The 17,595-nt window shown below is 46.4% G+C and overlaps 2 protein-coding genes across 2 annotated transcripts in view; both read right to left on the bottom strand.

The window, feature by feature from the left end:
* LOC142570632 (uncharacterized) overlaps positions 1-12,129 on the bottom strand; it is a 58,954-nt gene extending 46,825 nt beyond the window's left edge. The window contains exon 1 of the mRNA XM_075678994.1: positions 11,302-12,129. Coding sequence (XP_075535109.1) covers positions 11,302-12,129 — 828 coding nt within the window. The remainder of the gene's footprint in view (positions 1-11,301) is intronic.
* A 1,662-nt stretch (positions 12,130-13,791) lies between these two features.
* LOC142570633 (uncharacterized) lies at positions 13,792-15,927 on the bottom strand. The gene is made up of 2 exons (XM_075678995.1): positions 14,924-15,927; positions 13,792-13,807 (listed from the first exon to the last, which is right to left on the bottom strand). Exons 1-2 carry the CDS (start codon positions 15,925-15,927, stop codon positions 13,792-13,794), a joined length of 1,020 nt encoding a protein of 339 aa, XP_075535110.1.
* Positions 15,928-17,595: the final 1,668 nt, after the last annotated feature.

Below are 17,595 nucleotides of genomic sequence, written 5' to 3' on the forward strand. Positions count from 1 at the left end.
TCGTTTTTTGAAAATTTACGATGTTTGCCAATTTGTAATAAAAAATTGGTGACCTAACTCAATAACTAGAAACAAACAGTCACTAGATTTTAAGTTTTTCTTTCTAATGCAAGAAACCTCGTGAAATTTGGTGCTGTGGTTGCCGAGAAAAACGAATTCTCCTTTTACTTGTATTTAGATAGGAGCACCCGAGCTAAAGCTTCCTCTTAAGAGGAAGCTTTAGCTACTCTTACGGCTCCTCTTAAGCTCCTCTTAATTCCACTTCTGAAAATTTTCGATTTTTGCCAATTTTGAATAAACAAATGATGACCTAAATGAAAAACTGTAAAACAACAGTCACTAGATTTTAAGTTTTTCTGTTAAGTGCAATAAACCTTGTAAAATTTGATGCAGTTGTTGTGGAGAAAAACGAATTCTCCTTTTACACGTATTTAGATAGGACCACCAGATCTCGAGGTGAAGGTTCCTCTTAAGGGCTACTTTCCCCACTATCCCGTCCGCGTGTAGAGCAAAATCCCGAAGATAGAGCAATACCGGCCTCACCCGCAGTGGAGGTGAAGCAAGCGCTCAGCTTTCCCCATACGTGGGCTGATCCCGAATGTAACGCCATGCCAGGCCGACCTGCGGCGGAGGTGAAGCAGGCATTAAGCACTCATTATACGTGGGCCGATCCCGAAGAGAGTGCAATGCGGGGCCGACATACGGCGGAGGTGAAGTTCGCCATTAAGGCGCACACATACACAGCTTTGCTGGTCATCTTTCTTCACAGAGTGGGAGGGCACTGAGATTTTTTACTTATCCAACATCAGGTCATCGACGGCGAAACCAGGGACACCAAAGTCGTCCTCGTGCTCGACCTAGAAAGCGCCTTCGACAAAGTGACGCCCTCTGGCATCCTCGCGCAGGTATCCCATCTGAACCTAGGCGAGAGGTGGTACGAATATTTCAAATACTTCCTCACCGGCAGAACGACGGAGCTGAGAGCCAGCGACCAGAAGACGGACGAGAAGATATTAGGGAGCCAGGGCACTCCTCAAGGCTCCATCATCTCATCCATGCTATTTAACCTTGTTATGATTCAAGTTGCCAAAAGACTATGCCAGCTTGAAGGACTGAAGTACACAATATACGCGGACGATATTACGGCGTGGGTGGACGGGGGAAGTGATGCCCGCATAAAATCCACACTACAGACGGCCGTCGACACGATCGAAGAAAGCCTGGAAGGTATGGGACTGCGTTGCTCCCCAAGTAAGTCAGAGCTCCTGCTTTACCAACCGATCAAAACGCACAGAATCAAGAAGCAAAGGAAACGCAAAAAGATCAAGATCCGCACCAGGGATGGTAACACAATACCAACGGTCAGCAAGATCCGAGTCCTGGGCATCACGATCAAAGCGCTCGGCAGGAACGGAGACATCATTCGCATCATGTGTAAGGCGGCCAACCCACCAGACTGCTCAAGCGCGTTACCACCAAGAAGGGAGTCATGAAGGAGGAAAACATCAGACTTATACACTCCTTCGTACCCTGCCACATAGTGTGCGTGGCAGCCTTCCACAATTGGGTGAAAAGCGAAAACAAGCTAGACAACCTAATCCGGAGGGCTTACAAGACGCCCCTCGGTCTACCCGAAACTACCAACACGAAACGTCTCCTCCAGCTGGGCATACACAACACGCTCGACGAGATCGCCGAAGCGCAAAGAGCCGCTCAGTTGCAAAGTCTGTTATCAACAAAGGCCGGCAGAAAGATCCTGTGCAGTCTAGGCATCGGTTATCACGAACAGCAGCGACCAAAATGCCCCGTCCCCGACCACGTACGACGGAATGTGAGGGTTGACCCCTTGCCAGGAACATGCACCCGGAATTCAACGAAGGCCGAAGACGCGCTAGAGCCAAGGCACTGACGGACCTGCACGTGTAAGGCACCGGCGCTAGATACGTGGATGCAGCCGAATATGCCGGCCGCAACGGCTTCACGATCGCGGTGGTCGACTCTGGAGGCAACGTGCGGGCGACCGCCAGCACATCGAGCAAGCAAGTGGAGGAAGCAGAAGAAATAGCTATCACCCTGGCCATCGTAGACCGACAATGCCGCATGATCCTTAGTGACTCCAGACAGGCGGTGAGGAACTACGCCAGAGGAAGAACTGCCCCAACGGCGGCACGCGTCCTGATCCGACAGGCAGACCGTGACAAGAGGACTCGAATTAAGTGGTTCACGGCGCACGCAGGACAAGCGTCGGAGAAGCATGCCAATCGCAACGAAACGGCACACGCCCGAGCGCGAGGGCTAACCGACCGCGCCCAAGGCAACAGCTGCCCGCTGTGGTTCAGCGCCAAATACCGGATGACCAGCTATAACGAACTGACCAAGGCTTTCGGCTGGCCCGCACACTTCTCCCGCCGCCCTGCAAAGGGCTGAGTAGGTCACAGGCTGTGCTGTTCAGGCAACTAGAAACAAGAACGCTTCCAAGCCCGGCGCTATTACATAGGATATACCCAGAATCGCACCCCCATGACAAGTGCAGAGCGTGCTGCAGGGAGACCGCCACATTCGAGCACATGCTATGGGATTGCTGCAAACATCCAAGCGCAGCTAACTAAGGACGTATACCGCCGCAGCTTGAGGAAGCAACGTGGAGCGATGACCAAGAAAAACAACTCCAGGCCGTCCAGCAGGTCATCGAGGCGCTGGCTAGGCAGGAGCCTGGCGAGCCGGCAACGGCGAGCGAAGATCCTCGCAGAGCACCCGCCACGTTGACGACGTAGGCCACGACCGAAGCGCGCCTTCGCGCTTTACTGCAGGCTCAATGAACGTTTTCCCAATCCAATCCAATTACTTATCCGCATTTGCCCTGCATGCGTCTGCGATGAAAACAAGAAGCAGGTATGCATACAAAATCTGAGGTGGCGGCGGCAGGTGGTAGCGCAGAAGTTAGCATGCCCAGCCCCCGCACGTACTTCTATCTGCATTGGCATGGGTTCCTGGTAGTGATAGCGCCCAGAGCTCTACATTTTCTGCGCGCTCCAACCGTTGTGAAACTAAGGATGTAGTTAGCATGCCCAGCCACTGAATGCAAATTGCAGCAGTTACGAGGGGTGGAATCCCGCTGGGGCTGATTGTAAAGAAAGCTTCCTTTCTCTGTCCGCTCTCGCGATGGCGAAGGTAAAATGAGGAGGTGGCCTGATGGACACAAAGTTGATGGTCACCATAACAGAATGGATGGACGACCTGCGGAAAGGACAAAGCACACCAAGTTTTTAGCACTTGTCCTAGAGTAAAGCGCTACAATGGCTAGTATGTCCTCATGGGGATGGTAGACCGAACTGCTTCTCACTGCTAATACTGGATTGATACTAAGAAAATACTCCGTTCACAGACACCACGCTACACTGAAATTAGCAAAACAATATCAGTTTATAAACTGATAGTGCCATTATCTGGTGTCCTTCTTGTGTGTGTGGAGGGCATAAAGGTTCTGGCAATGAAATGGTAGTATCTTTGTTTTTCCTGCAATTGCACACAAACAAAATTCATTGAAGTGATCGGAAAGCGATCTACCAGCGGTGAACACCAACCCGCAAATTGAAAATAATTTCTGGTTTCAGATCTCCCAATGTACTTTGCGCTTAGCTACTATCTGTAATGTCCTTTTTCTTTTTGTGCTCTTATGAAGAGGAAAACTCCACATTACTACAATATCAACAACAGTACACAACATAGGCTGGCTTTGAAGGTGTGACCACGTACCGCACTTCTGTACATTCAGCACATGTAGTATTGGGGCAACACGTTTGCGCAAAATGATGAGGTTTTCGGTCAAAGCACTGTGACAGGCGGGAAGAAATTCTTGTCATGCCCGGTCGAAACAATACCATCAGAAATCTTATTTACTAATACATATGTTTTGAAAAATCACTATAACCCTTTATACATTTTCTTCGTATGAGTTATATACTAGCTTGCCTCGTCAATCTCAAAAATGCATTCTCTTTGCGGGATAAGGCGTTCGTGAAAAACGAAGCAACATAACATTAAAACATCCAGCAATGTTCCTGTCCAGATGATTGACGAAATTGTGCACTGAGAACGTGTCGACTAGCGTGCGATGGAAAGTTGAATTATGATCGTTGTGAGCTTGTGTTCCGTCTAGCACGAGCGAGTAGTGCTTGCGATGACATTGGTGTGGAAATGGTCAGCTCGGCCTGCGATTTGTTCTCGTGGATCTCCACATTGAACGTCGCAGTCGTCATGATGAGAGCACCCCTGTGACAATACCAGCTCAGTGGGCTGGGAAGGCTCGAGTGGTAGCTCACCTTGAGGGGTATTGGGTAACAATTATTAATATACGTACTTTGCGATGATGAAAAATATGCAGAAACACCACTGGTGTTGTCGAACTATTCGTAAACAGGCCTCCAAATTTAATTTGGCCCACCCTCAAACTTAAATCGGCCCACCCTCAAATTTAAAGTCGGCCACGCCCGATTTTCTTTTCGCCCAGACTTAAATTTCAAGTTGACCTAATTCGAAATATCAATTGGGCCACCCCTAATTATCAAGTTGGTCCCCGCGCGAACTTCAATAAATCGTCCTCCAAATTTTGAGTCGACACACCCCAAAATTTAGGTTGGCCCACCCCCATATCGCCCCCAAATTCAGATTGGCCGACCCCGAGATTGCCCCCACATTTAGGTAGGACCAACGCCATATCACCCCCAAATACAGATTGGCCTGCCTTCACAACACCACCAAATTTAGGTTGGCCCACTCCAATACCACCTGCAAACCGAGGTTGGCCCACCCGCATATCCGCCCCAAACTAACGCTGGCCCACCCCTCGATCACCTCAAATTTAGGATGGCCCACCGCAAATCACCCAACAATTAAGGTTAGTCCACCCATATATCAACCCCCAATTCAGCTTGGCCCAGCCGCACATCACCCCTATGCTTAGGTTAGCCCATCCCCATCTCACCTCCAAATTTAGGTTGGGCCACCCCCATATCATCCCCAAATCCAGGTTGGCCCACCCCCGTATCAGCCCCAAACTTAGCCTGGTCCACCCCTCTATCACCTCAAATTTAGGATGGCCCACCGCAAATCACTCCCACATTTAGGTTAGCCCATCCCCATATCACCCCCGATTCAGCTTCGCCCAGCCCCATATCACCCGCATGGTTAGGGTGGCCCAACCGCCATATTCCCCCAAACTTAGGCTTACCCACCCCAATGCGGCGCATTGGGATGGGTAAGCGCACTTGGGACGGCGCACTTGGGATCGTAATTTTGCGCACAGCGTCCTTCGCCTGTGGACCAAAGTTCCTGGCCGCCGAGAGCAGCTCCGGCTGCGCTGGTGCAACTGAAAACCGATCGTCGCCCGAAGTTTTTTTCCTTCGCTGTGGAAGCGAGACAGTTCTGGGGAGGGCAAATCGCCACCTGCATCACCGACGCCAGCGACAACTGACGAACAAGCAAGGACCGAAGGGGCGTCTCCCCGCATTTGGCAGCAGCGGCAGCCACCGGCACGCAAGACAAGTGAAACCTACTCTGTATATTTACAGCGTCCTTCGCCTGTGGACCAAAGTTCCTGGCCGCCGAGAGCAGCTCCGGCTGCGCTGGTGCAACTGAAAACCGATCGTCGCCCGAAGTTTTTTTCCTTCGCTGTGGAAGCGAGACAGTTCTGGGGAAGGCAAATCGCCACCTGCATCACCGACGCCAGCGACAACTGACGAACAAGCAAGGACCGAAGGGGCGTCTCCCCGCATTTGGCAGCAGCGGCAGCCACCGGCACGCACGACAAGTGAAACCTACTCTGTATATTTACAGGTTGGTCGTCTTTACTAATAAGGATTAGACTCTTTTTTGTTGCCGACCCTGCCGCCGCTGCCACGAGTACATTGTTTTCCTGAAGTGTATTTGCCTTTGCACCGCACGACATGTCGAGATGTTGTACATGCCGCTCGCTTGTGCCTGAAAATGTGCCCTCTGCCAGCTGCTGTGAATGTAAGTTTAGTTTTCATTTTGGCGACTGTTCTGGTATAACCGAAGAGGTGTGGCAAACAAAACGTGTGAAAAAAAACTGGAAGTGCAATACATGCAAACATGGCCACACTGTGGAAGATGGAAGTGAGAAGCTTAGTGCAGAAAAGGAAGTGTTAACACGTTTGCTCAAAATTGAGGCTAAACTTGACGCTCTCCAAACCTTGCCCAAAAGAATTAATGAATTAGAAGCCTCAGTGCAGCTTATCTCAGATAAGTTTGACGAATTTCAAAACCGGCTGACTGATCAAGAAAAAAACACCAAAGAACTTTGCCAGCGTGTAGACAAACTTGAGAAGGCGGACTCGGCAAATGAAATTGCTCACCTAAAGCGCGAAGTCGAAAGCTTAGAGTGGCGAAGTCGCCGCTTAAATCTTGAAATACATGGCGTCTCTGAGTCCGTCGATGAGGACCTACTAGAAAAGATAAATGAAGTGGCTACCAAACTGAATGTACCGCATGTAACAAGGAAGGATATAGCTGCCGTGCATAGGCTGCCAGCGAAGGCCGACAAAACGCCAGCTATTATCACTCGCTTTTTGAGGCAAGAGGACCGTGACACTTGGCTGGCAAACAGACATTTGCTGCAAAAAGAGAAAAGCTTGTTTATCTGCGAAAATATCACGCGGCTCTCCCGCACATTGCTAACCTCGACAAAAGAATGGGCAAAAAAGAATGGCTACGCATACGTTTGGCATGCTAACGGAAAAATTCTGCTGCGGAAGCAGACCGGCGACCCCGCTTTCGTCATTCGCAGTGAGCAAGATTTTATCAACTTGCAGTAACGTGCTCTTGTAGCACCCACGATGTGGGCGTTCTTTGTGTTCTTTAGTGCAAGATGATGCACTCATGTTTTGGCCTTCCTTGTGAACCTGCTTTCTTAAAAAAAGACACACTTTCTTTGTTTCATCTTAACGCTAGGAGCTTAAAAACTAAACTTGATGAGGTAGACCTATTCCTAAATGACCTTAACTATTCTTTTGACATTCTTTGTTTCACTGAAACGTGGTTTTCCTCTGATGATGAGTGTGCTTTTCTTGATGGTTACGACTGCATATCTGTATGTCGCGCTTTCAAACGTGGTGGTGGTAGTGCGATGTATATTCGCTCACACTTCAAGTACAATGCACTCACAGAATATAATATTATAAATGAAAACATTGAATGTGTCGTTGTACAACTTTATGACATCCTGCTAGGAGTGTTTTATCGCCCGCCATCTGGATCCTTGAACCATTTCTTGAACTGTATGGAAGAACTGTTTGAACTAAGTCTTGAGTTAAAACTACAGTGTGCTTTTGTTGGCGATTTTAATCTCAATGTTTTATCAGATACCTCCGGCTATTCGCGCCTACAAGAGCTGTTTGTGTCATACGCGTGCTGTAACTTAATAGATATGCCAACTAGGATTACTCCTACCTCTCAAAGTATTTTAGACCTTTGCATTACAAGCTTTCCGCCTGACGTTGTCAAATCGGGTGTATTGAAGTGCGATTTAAGTGACCATTTGCCAATCTACTGCATTTTACCTCACAAAAGGCCTAATTCAAATAAGCAACCAGTTTTTATCCGCCATTACTCTGAAAAAAATATCAGCAAATTCAAATATCTTCTCTCAAATCAAAGGTGGGACTCCATTTTAATGGAAACAGATGCAAATAAAGCGTACGAGGCTTTTCTTTCCTGCTTTATGGCTGCATACGAGAAGTGTTTTCCCCTCGAGCCATGGGTAAAACGAAAAAAGATAAGGAAGCCTTGGATCACTCATGAACTGCATATGAGAATCAAACAAAAAAACAGGCTGTTTGAAAAATTCCTGAATACCAAGCATGAAAATGACTTTACACTGTTTAAAAAAGTTCGAAACAAATTAAATGCAGATATTAGAAAATCAAGATTTGAATACTACATAACAAAGTTTGCAGACATTACGGGTAACTCACGGCTAATGTGGCAAACCGTGAGGGAGGTACTCTCGAAAAATTTCCAGCACAAAAAGGTCCCATATCAAAACGATGCTATGACTGACAACGAAGTCGCAAATTTATTTAATGACCATTTCATTGCAGTCGGATCATGCGATGGGAATTCAGTTGATTCACCGTGCGAGCAGTTCATTGCATCAAACGCCGCAAACACATTGTTTTTAGCACCCACTGACGAACGTGAAGTGCTAGATATTATTCTGACACTAAAAATGGCTGTGCTCCAGGAGCAGATGAAATTAAACCGAAACCTCTAAAGGCTGTAGGTGAAATAATCAGTTGTCCGCTCTCTCACATTTGCAACATTATTTTATCTACAGGCGTTTTTCCGCAGAAAATGAAACTGGCCAAAGTGACTGTTGTGCACAAGGGTGGCCCAGCGAACGAACTAACAAATTATAGGCCTATATCAGTACTACCAGTATTTGCAAAGGTAGCCGAACAGGTTATAAACAAAAGATTCGTCCGTTTTCTCACCGCGCAAAATATTATAGCCGATGAGCAATTTGGCTTTAGGAAAGATAGATCAGCCGAAACCGCACTCCTTGGGATAAAGGAAAAAATTCTAAACAATATTGAAGAAAAGGCACACACCCTGGGAATTTTCCTCGACTTCAGAAAGGCATTCGACTGTGTTCAGCACGATGTTCTAATAAGAAAGCTTCCACTTTACGGATTCCGTGGCGTGTCGTTGACCTTAATTGAGAGCTATTTAACGTCAAGAGAGCAATTTACTGTCATAAATGCTGCAGCCTCACACGTAAAAACAATAAAATATGGTGTGCCTCAGGGATCTATTCTCGGACCTGTACTCTTTATTTTATACCTGAATGATATTGTGAATATACCAGGCAGCGAAAACCTAGTGTTGTACGCTGATGACACTAATGTCTTTTTCTCAGGTATTGACCCCTACGCGCTCGAAAGAAAGGCTAACTATTGGTTGACCGGCTTGAGTACATGGTTAAAATTAAACAAGATGCAATTAAATGCTAGTAAGACCAAATACATTCTCTTCAGAGCAAAAGGTGTAAAAGCTCCTGACAACCTAAACTTAAACTTTGAAAACACTCAGTTGAAACAGTGCTCGCAAATTCGTTTTCTAGGTGTTCTGTTTCAAGAAAATCTCTCTTGGAATTCGCATGTTGATCAGCTTCGAAGTGATCTTTGTCGGGCGGTTGGCATTTTAAACAAATTGAGATATCTCCCGGCGTCCATAAAGCGGCAAATATACTATTCATTAATACATTCCCGTTTAAGCTACTGTTCCCTTGTATGGTTAACGACGACACAAACAAATCGAGATTCCCTCTTTGCAATTCAAAAGCGGGCGTTACGAGCTATTGGGAAAATACAGTTATTGCGCAGCTGCTGGCCCTTGTTTAGGTCTTATGGAATACTAGAAATAAGTAAACTGCACACATACAAATTATGTCTGGAAATATTACGCCAGTACAAACTAGACAAAATAACCTTCGAAACCACCTATCACACTAAACTTAGCACATACGAACTTAGGAAACAATGTATGGAAACACCTCGTGTACGCACTAATTACGGTTTTCAGAGGTTAGGATGGCAAATTCCTGACTTAATTAATCAATACCCTATTATTCTGGATACTGTACGCAACACTCCCTCTATACGTAAATACAAAATGTTAATTAAAGCAATGCTCATAAATGAACCTTAAAGGTGAAAACTGAACGTATACCTATCACTAGTGTGTTTTGTAAATACTGCTATGGTTGAATTGTGTTTTGAAGTATGCTGTTTGTTTTTCCGCCGAAAGCCTGTGTTTTGTAAGGATGTCTTATGTATTGTGTAAAAAATATTGAATGTGTGTTCTATTATGTAATGCTCTTTCTTGATTTTTGTAGCCTGTGGTGCCGCCTGTCATCCGGGTGGCGTGGCCTCGTCAGGCAAAGTATGCCTTTTGCCACGTCACCCTGGACAACCTTTTCGTTGTCTTAAATAAATTCTGAATGAATGAATGAATGAATATCACCTCAAATTTAGGTTGGGCCACTCCCATATCAGCCTCAAATTCAGCTTGGCTCATTACCATTTAAAACCAAATTTAGGTTGGGCCACTCCCATATCACTACCAAATTCAACTTGGCCCATCCCTGTATCACGCCAATTTATGCTGGTGCCACTTCCAATTTCAAGTTGGCCACCTCAACCTTTTTTATAAAGACCTATGTATTCATATGGGAAATGCGTCAAGTTTTTTGGCGTTACAGACACGATTTTGCACGATTTTGCTACCAAATTGCTGGGGTACTCGCCAAAGAAAGCTGCGCATTAAAAGCAAATGCCCCGAACGAGGGACGCCATACGTTGATCCTAAATACTGACGGCTAGCCAAGCTAGCTTCTCTGTAGAGCGACCGGGGCAGACACAGCACGGGACATTTATTCAAATGATTTTTTTACGGCCACACCTACCGATCCATACCATATGGCTGTAGGGAACACATTAACAGTAGCTATTAATCCGCACGCTGCACATATTCTACTAGTTGGTGCATTTCTTATTTGGATGAATCTTTAGAAATAATTACCGTTCGGGCAGCGACTCAGCCTGGCAGACCCTTTGTTCCACACGAATGCTGCATAGGAATGGCACTGGCCGCCGGGTGGCATTGTGACCCAGGTGGACCTGATTCGCTCGGAGTAAGTGCCATTAAGGACAGGCGAAAGTCGAAGAAAACGGACCTTCGAGAAGAACGCAATAAGAATAGCCATTTTGTTCTCCCAGGTTCCACGGTACAAGGCACGAAAGTTATATTTTTTTTGCATAACACAAGGCTATGCGCAAGCTTCTAGTTGTGATGTCCGATGAATAAAATCTTCATAAATGCGTTGACTTAACAAATGAACACGACACTGCTATGTTTTAGGAAGGAAAAATAGAAAACATAACATTTCAAGAGAACCACTGGAAAACCAGAACCGAAAGCTAACCATGAGCTTTGTGTTTCTGCGGCTATGCGGTCCTATGCGGCTTAAAAAAAAGTGCGAAGCGGGAATCGAACCGCGGCCACCGTGACGCAGGACAAAAGGTTCGCGCGATTCTACCACTCGGCCACGGCTTCTTTTTTTTTCATGGTATTTATTACAGTAGCAACAACCCGATATTCACCAGTTGTGCATAGTCAGAGAATGGAGAGCACAATGATAGTCACTCAGAGAAAAGGCATCGTTCATACTGTGGGTAGAAATGTGGTTTCACTTTAGAAGGGTGGTAAGGATAGGCACCTCACCAAAATGGGGTACCAGTCCGGCTGGGTATCAAGTCCATCATAGACCTGCTTTAGGTGTAGGGTCATTTGGATGAAATTCACCCTTGTAGGTACAACCGTTTCGGCGTTTCGGTCCATCATTCGCGTTTTCCACAAACTGTGCATTCCGATGAGAAAAAACATATCAAAAGGTGCACTATTATCAGCGGTCGGCAGCAGGTATCGCACAGTATGAGCGTTGATGTCAAAGTCCTTTTTTAAAGTCCGTTGGTGGACATCCCAAAATAGTATGGCGTCGGTGCAGCTAATAAAACAATGTTCAATCGTCTCTGGTACGTCACAAAGGCGACAGTTAACAGAAGAGACAGAGATACCCTTTTTCTGTAGCCATGTTTTAACCGGTATGGTTTCACTATGAAGTTTATAAAAGAATGTTTTGCAGCAAGGGGATATATACATTTTACGAACTCGCTTTAGAACGTCGTGACCTGGCCATTGAATGTATAGTGATCGGTAAAATGGAGGCGGAAAAAGCATGGACAATAGATCTTTGTATAACGTTTTACGCGACACAGAGTACAAGTATTCAGTGGAAAACCGAACTGTCAGGAAGCGAATCGCCAAGTAAACTTCTTGCATGAATCCCCACAAGCATAAACGCGAAGAAAAATTCGAAGAAACGATTAAGTCGGGTAACGCATTAACAAGTGTGACTTGCATGAATGACCGAAGTATAGGATGTGATGTATCGCGAAAAAAGAAGAAACGAGACACTACTTGCCGCACATAAAGATCTACTAAACCCAGCCCACCTTCACTAACGGGCCTGAAAATATTGTCTCGCCTCATGGGCTCAAAATTTGAAGACCATACGAAGGTTGCAAAGATTCGGTGAAAGCGCTGGATGTAGAGCCTGGCACAATGTATAACTTGCAATACATAGTAAGTTTTTGTTGCCAAGAATTTATTGCAGGCCTCGGCTTTGCCAAAAATAGAAAGTCGGTGTGGAACGAATGTCTGGGCGTAACTTTGCAGGGCCGAAACTTGTTCTTTCCAGTAGTGTGCGCTTAATTTATATGCGTCTAGCGGCACGCCGAGATACTTTGGCGGGACACCGGTCCAATTAACACCTGCAAACTGTTCTGGTTTATAGCAACATGAGCCAAACTATAAGCCTAAGCTTTTTGCGGAGTTCATTCGTGCTTCTGATACGCTGCCAAATTCCTGTATTGTTGATACTACTTTTTCAACACTGGACTTATCCGTGCAGAAGAACGCTAAATCATCTGCATAAGCTAAGAATTTTACTTCATTACCCAGTATATTGAAGCCATGGATGTAACTCGACTGAATTACGCTTAAGCATAGCGGTTCCAGATAAAAGGCGAATAGTAATGGGGGCATAGGGCATCCTTGTTTTACCGAAGAGCAAATGGAAACGGGTTTAGAGAGTTGGCCATTAATAACTAAACGAGTAGTACAACACGTATAGGAAAGCTTAACGCCTTTAAGCACAACGGAGCCAGCATTGGCAGGCTCCAGAAGTGTAAATAAATAGGAGTGACTACACGATCAAAAGCTTTAGCAAGGTCTACCTGGAGCATTGCAAGCTGTTCAGTGGAACCGTAACAGTATTGAAGGAGTGTACGGGCGATATGTATGTTGGTTTGAATGGATCGGCCCCTAATTCCACACGTCTGATAGGAACCAATGAGAATTGACATCGCAAATTGCAATCTATTCGATAAAACTTTTGCAAAAATTTTATAATCCACGTTTGACAATGTGATTGGCCGATAGCTTTCAACAGAACCCAGTTTCTCCTTATCTGAACTTTTTGGAATTAAAAGTGTGTGGGTTTTGCAAAAAGATTGCGGAAGGGCGTCTACCTCTAAACTTGTAATAAAAATGTCCAATAATATGGGGCTGATCATTGGTTTGAAAGCCTTCTAAAATTCACACGAAAGTCGATCAGGGCCGGGTGTTTTCGACATAGGCAGCTGATCAATAGCTAGCTCAATTTCTTGTATCGTAAGGGTATCACTAATGAATGCACAGTCATCATCCTGTAGAGGCTTTACAAGAGACACAAAACTCTCTAAAACTTTTGCATCGTGATCATCGGGCGGAGCACTAAACAACGCACTGTAGTAAGTTTCGAACTTGGAAATTATGTCATTCGTATTTGTTAGAAGACTACCTTCGGAGTATATTTTCGGAATTACTTTGCAAACAGCGTGACGTCGCTCGTCAAGTAAAGCTTGACGTGTTGGTTGCTCAGACTGCAGAGCACGCCTATTTCGAGATCGAACTCGCGCACCTCTGTAACGCAGTGCATCAAACTTTTGCAACTCACATTTAAGATTTTCTATGTCAACAATGTAAGTGCCTGGCATTTCGCATTCCATCTGATGAAGATTGTGTAGGCTCTTAAGAAGTATTGTTTCTTCATTCTTTCTATAGAACGCTTTGAGCGATCCAATTTCTATAGCAACTGTACGAACCTCTTGTTTAAAGAGTTCCCAAGCTGCAAATAACGGCAAGTCAGTAGAAAGAGAATTTTTTAGGGTCATGCGCACGCGATTAATAAATTCCTGATCATTTAGGAGCTCAGAGTTAAGCTTCCAGGGTGCCCACTGTCGTCGGAAATTGGTTACAGATTTCTCACCAACCTTTGCGATAACCATGCAATGATCAGAGAACGAAACTGGGATAGTAGTGCAGGACAGTTGCCGGGAGAGAAGGGATGAAGAAACATAAATCCGATCAAGGCGGGCATAAGAGCGACCTTGAATTCGTGTATAAGAGTCAGCTCCCTGTCCCGACACTCCTATATCAATGAGCCCTGCATTTTCTATTAGGTTAGATAAAACTTCACCACTCCTGTCCCGCTGAGTGTTAATGCCGCTTCGATCGCACGGATCACATACACAATTGAAATCTCCCATTAACACAACGCAACGATCACAGTCCATTAGAGTACGCACAGTATCAAATAAGACAATTCGTTTTGCAGCGTCATTGAATGCATAGACGTTGACTAATCGCCATGGCACACCCTGCAACACAAAATCACAACATATATATCGACCTTCAGTGTCTACATGGTAACTAAGTGCTGAACAAAATAGGCTCTTTTTCAGAAACAGGAAACAGCCCGCGGATAAACCAAGAGCGTGTGAAACGCAGACATTATATTCAGTCAGAAAAGGTCGCAAAGCCCTTTCTGTCTCGTCATCACTCTCAATCTTCGTCTCCTGCACGGCGACGAAGTCGAGGCGCTTCCTAGACAAAAGCCGGCGAAGCTGCGCCTCTTTCTGCAAAGACCTAAGGCCTCGCACGTTCAAAGTTGCGAAGAGAAGTTGCTGGGACAGGGCCATGGTGACTACCCACTATTTAGACTTAATTATATATGCGGTCGGTCCTAGAGGGTAACGGTGAGGCTCCCTCCGAACTCTCACCAGGCCTCCTGGACCGTGATCGCCGGCACTTTCCTGAATGTGTCGATGTTTTGCGGCGACGTGCTTTTCTTGTGGTACTGGCCGTCTCGCTGTCCGTGATTGATTCTGATCTGTTAGTCGCACGGCGCTTCGGAATTGACGTATCCGCGCTACTTCGTTTGTCCTCTGCCAGCATAGCGCACGTGTTGAGATGCGTCGGTGTACCAGATGAGTCATCAGCGGCTGTCTCATTCGCTGGCTGGGCGGCAACTGGCTGCGTGGTAGCTGGCGCTTCTTTCTCTTCGCTACTTTCGTTTTCCACGGGCAGTTCTGCGATGTCATTCTCTTTCACATGTAGAGGGACCTTACTGGCACAGCTGGTATCCGCGGAAGCGGGAACGTCTCCCGTTGCATCGAGAACCTCTGTAACATCCATTATGTGTTCCTGCAAGCTTTCTTCCGGAGGCCTTGTCCTGTGTCGTAACTTGTCGGCGTATGTCATAACACATTCTTCATCTGTGTGGCCAAAGCGTCGGCAGGCTTCACAACGTGGGGTTCTGCAGTTTCGACGAATGTGCCCAGCCTTGTTACAGCGGAGACAAAGCTGGGGCCGGCCTGGAATCAATACAAGGCTCTGCACTCCACAAACGTGTAGCAGATGTGGAACGTCGCCCACGCCGACTCCATCGGCAAGAGTCAACACCACATCACGATTGAGGGTACGCATTTGCTCCATTTCCGATACTCTCCAGCTTTCTGCTGATATGGACTTTACTTTCCCGTAAGCCTGGAGCGCATCTCGAATGTAATCGTCTTCCAAACGCTCAGGAAGCCATAAAAGCTTCATTTTTACTTCCGTGGGCTCGGGGTCAATAACGAGGCAGCGTCTACCTTTTACGGATAATTCTCCGCACGTGACTAGCTTTGATTTTGTAATTGATGATTTGCACGTCACCATCCACACGTGCGACATCTGAAATTGACCGATGGAACTTATTTCCTTCAGGTCATTGATGTTCTGAAGGGCGTCTCTGAAGTCTTGAGCTCTGTACGGTCGACCACTTAAGTCAGCATGCAGGAAAACGGAGTCCACAACCAGCTTACCGGTAGGAAGACGAGGTATCACAACACGGTAGTGATTGCTGCTGGCAGAAGCCTGAGCAGCACCTCGGCCAGGGGCCGATAAATCCTTTGCAGCGGAGAACATGAAAAAAGCGACCGTTCGGAACGCCGTCTTCTTCTTTCTCCACGGCTTCCGAGGGTTCGCCTAGCGGTACGCTCATGGTTTTGCAGATACCAGGTTAATTTTCACGACAGTGTTACAAAACACGCTTTTGGGAACAGTGTTACGCTATGTGTGGAGAGTCTAGATAGGCATCAATCGAAAGCTGAGTCTCCGGACTACATACGCTGCACTGGGTATTACGATAGGCTCGCTAGTTTAATCACAGGTACGGTTATTGCCTCGAAAATCGGGCACAAATTTTCGTCGTTTCCATAGGCTTCCATTGCTAAATCTTTAACCGCTATGGGAACAAAATTTTTACGTGCCATAGAGTTATCACTGCATTTGGCTCGTGTGGATTGTCTTCCAGAACACGTCTGCCACCTGCCTTTTTAGATAATCGATCTGCAGCTTTCGTTATTCGCGAAAAACCCGCTCGTTTTATTGAAAACTCGCTAGCTTCGTGCTGGGGCCGCTTGGGCCGCTAGTTAGTACGTGTCCACTAAAGCTGGATATGGTACTTGGCGCGGTAACACATGTACAGCAGGCACGCGCCCGTAGCTTTCCCTTCGTTGCCACAGAAAGTTGTCCGCGAGTATAGAGTAGCACTTCGTTAATGACTTTTTAGGCACGAGGTATGACGTGTAGGGTCTGTTGCGATTCCAATCGTGCAGTCGGTTTCGTTAACACCAAGCAGAATGAACTGGACGTAATTTATTTTTCTACCAGTACTTCCGCCTTTATTGTGCCAAAACCATTACACGATAAATTTGTGTAAGTGTGATCAAAACGTTATTAAATCCTTAAGCCAGACGTCTTCGCAACCTTGCTAGTATATCGGTTGCGCTTCAGTGATGCGCTGGTATTCACGGACACATCAGCAGTATAGCGGGACTGTCATGACCATCGGATTACTCAGATGGCCATGAACGTTAAAGGCGTGTGAAATGCACTGTGGCGACTTCCAGCTCACCGGTCTCGCTGCACGCGGAGTGGCATCGAGCTAGCGAGCCAGCGCACGAAAGAACAACGGCAGAGTGTGCGGCGTCTGGCTCTGCGCGACATGATTCACAGTCGATAATAGAAAAGTGCAACATGCACAGCACGCGCATCAAGCCCTCCCACCACCGTGCTACATAACACCTAACACACACACAGGGGCATGAAAGAAGATAACCTCATCAGGTTAATGAACTCTTTCGTACTCTGTCATATTTCATACGCCGCTGCCTTGTACACCTGGACGCATGTTCAACTCGAGAAGCTTGTCGCAGCGATCAAGAAGGTTGTTAAAAGCGCATTGAGACTCCCAATTTGAACCAGCATTGAAAAGCTGCTCAAGTTAGGAACACAGAACACGACCGTGGAGATCACGGAGGCTCAAGAAATATCACAAATAGCGAGACCATCTGCAACCAGCACGGGAAGGTCAATCCTAGACGAGATCATGATCAAGCGCATTACGGATCGAGCACAGTACGCTAAAGTTCATCAAGAATTCGCAGAGACCATAAATGTCACACCGCTACCCAGGGATATGCACCCAACATCAACAGAAGAGTTGCACGAGCCAGGGCGTTAATAAAAAGATTGATAAAGGGGGCAGAGGAACCTGTTTTGTTGACTAAATCCCACGATCACATCCCTCAA

This window comes from Dermacentor variabilis, chromosome 2 (genome assembly GCF_050947875.1).
Source record: "Dermacentor variabilis isolate Ectoservices chromosome 2, ASM5094787v1, whole genome shotgun sequence".
Taxonomy (NCBI): Eukaryota; Metazoa; Arthropoda; class Arachnida; order Ixodida; family Ixodidae; genus Dermacentor; species Dermacentor variabilis.

Excerpts from the sequence above, each read along its gene's own strand:
- LOC142570633 (XM_075678995.1), bottom strand. The coding sequence starts at position 15,927 with ATGTTCTCCGCTGCAAAGGATTTATCGGCCCCTGGCCGAGGTGCTGCT.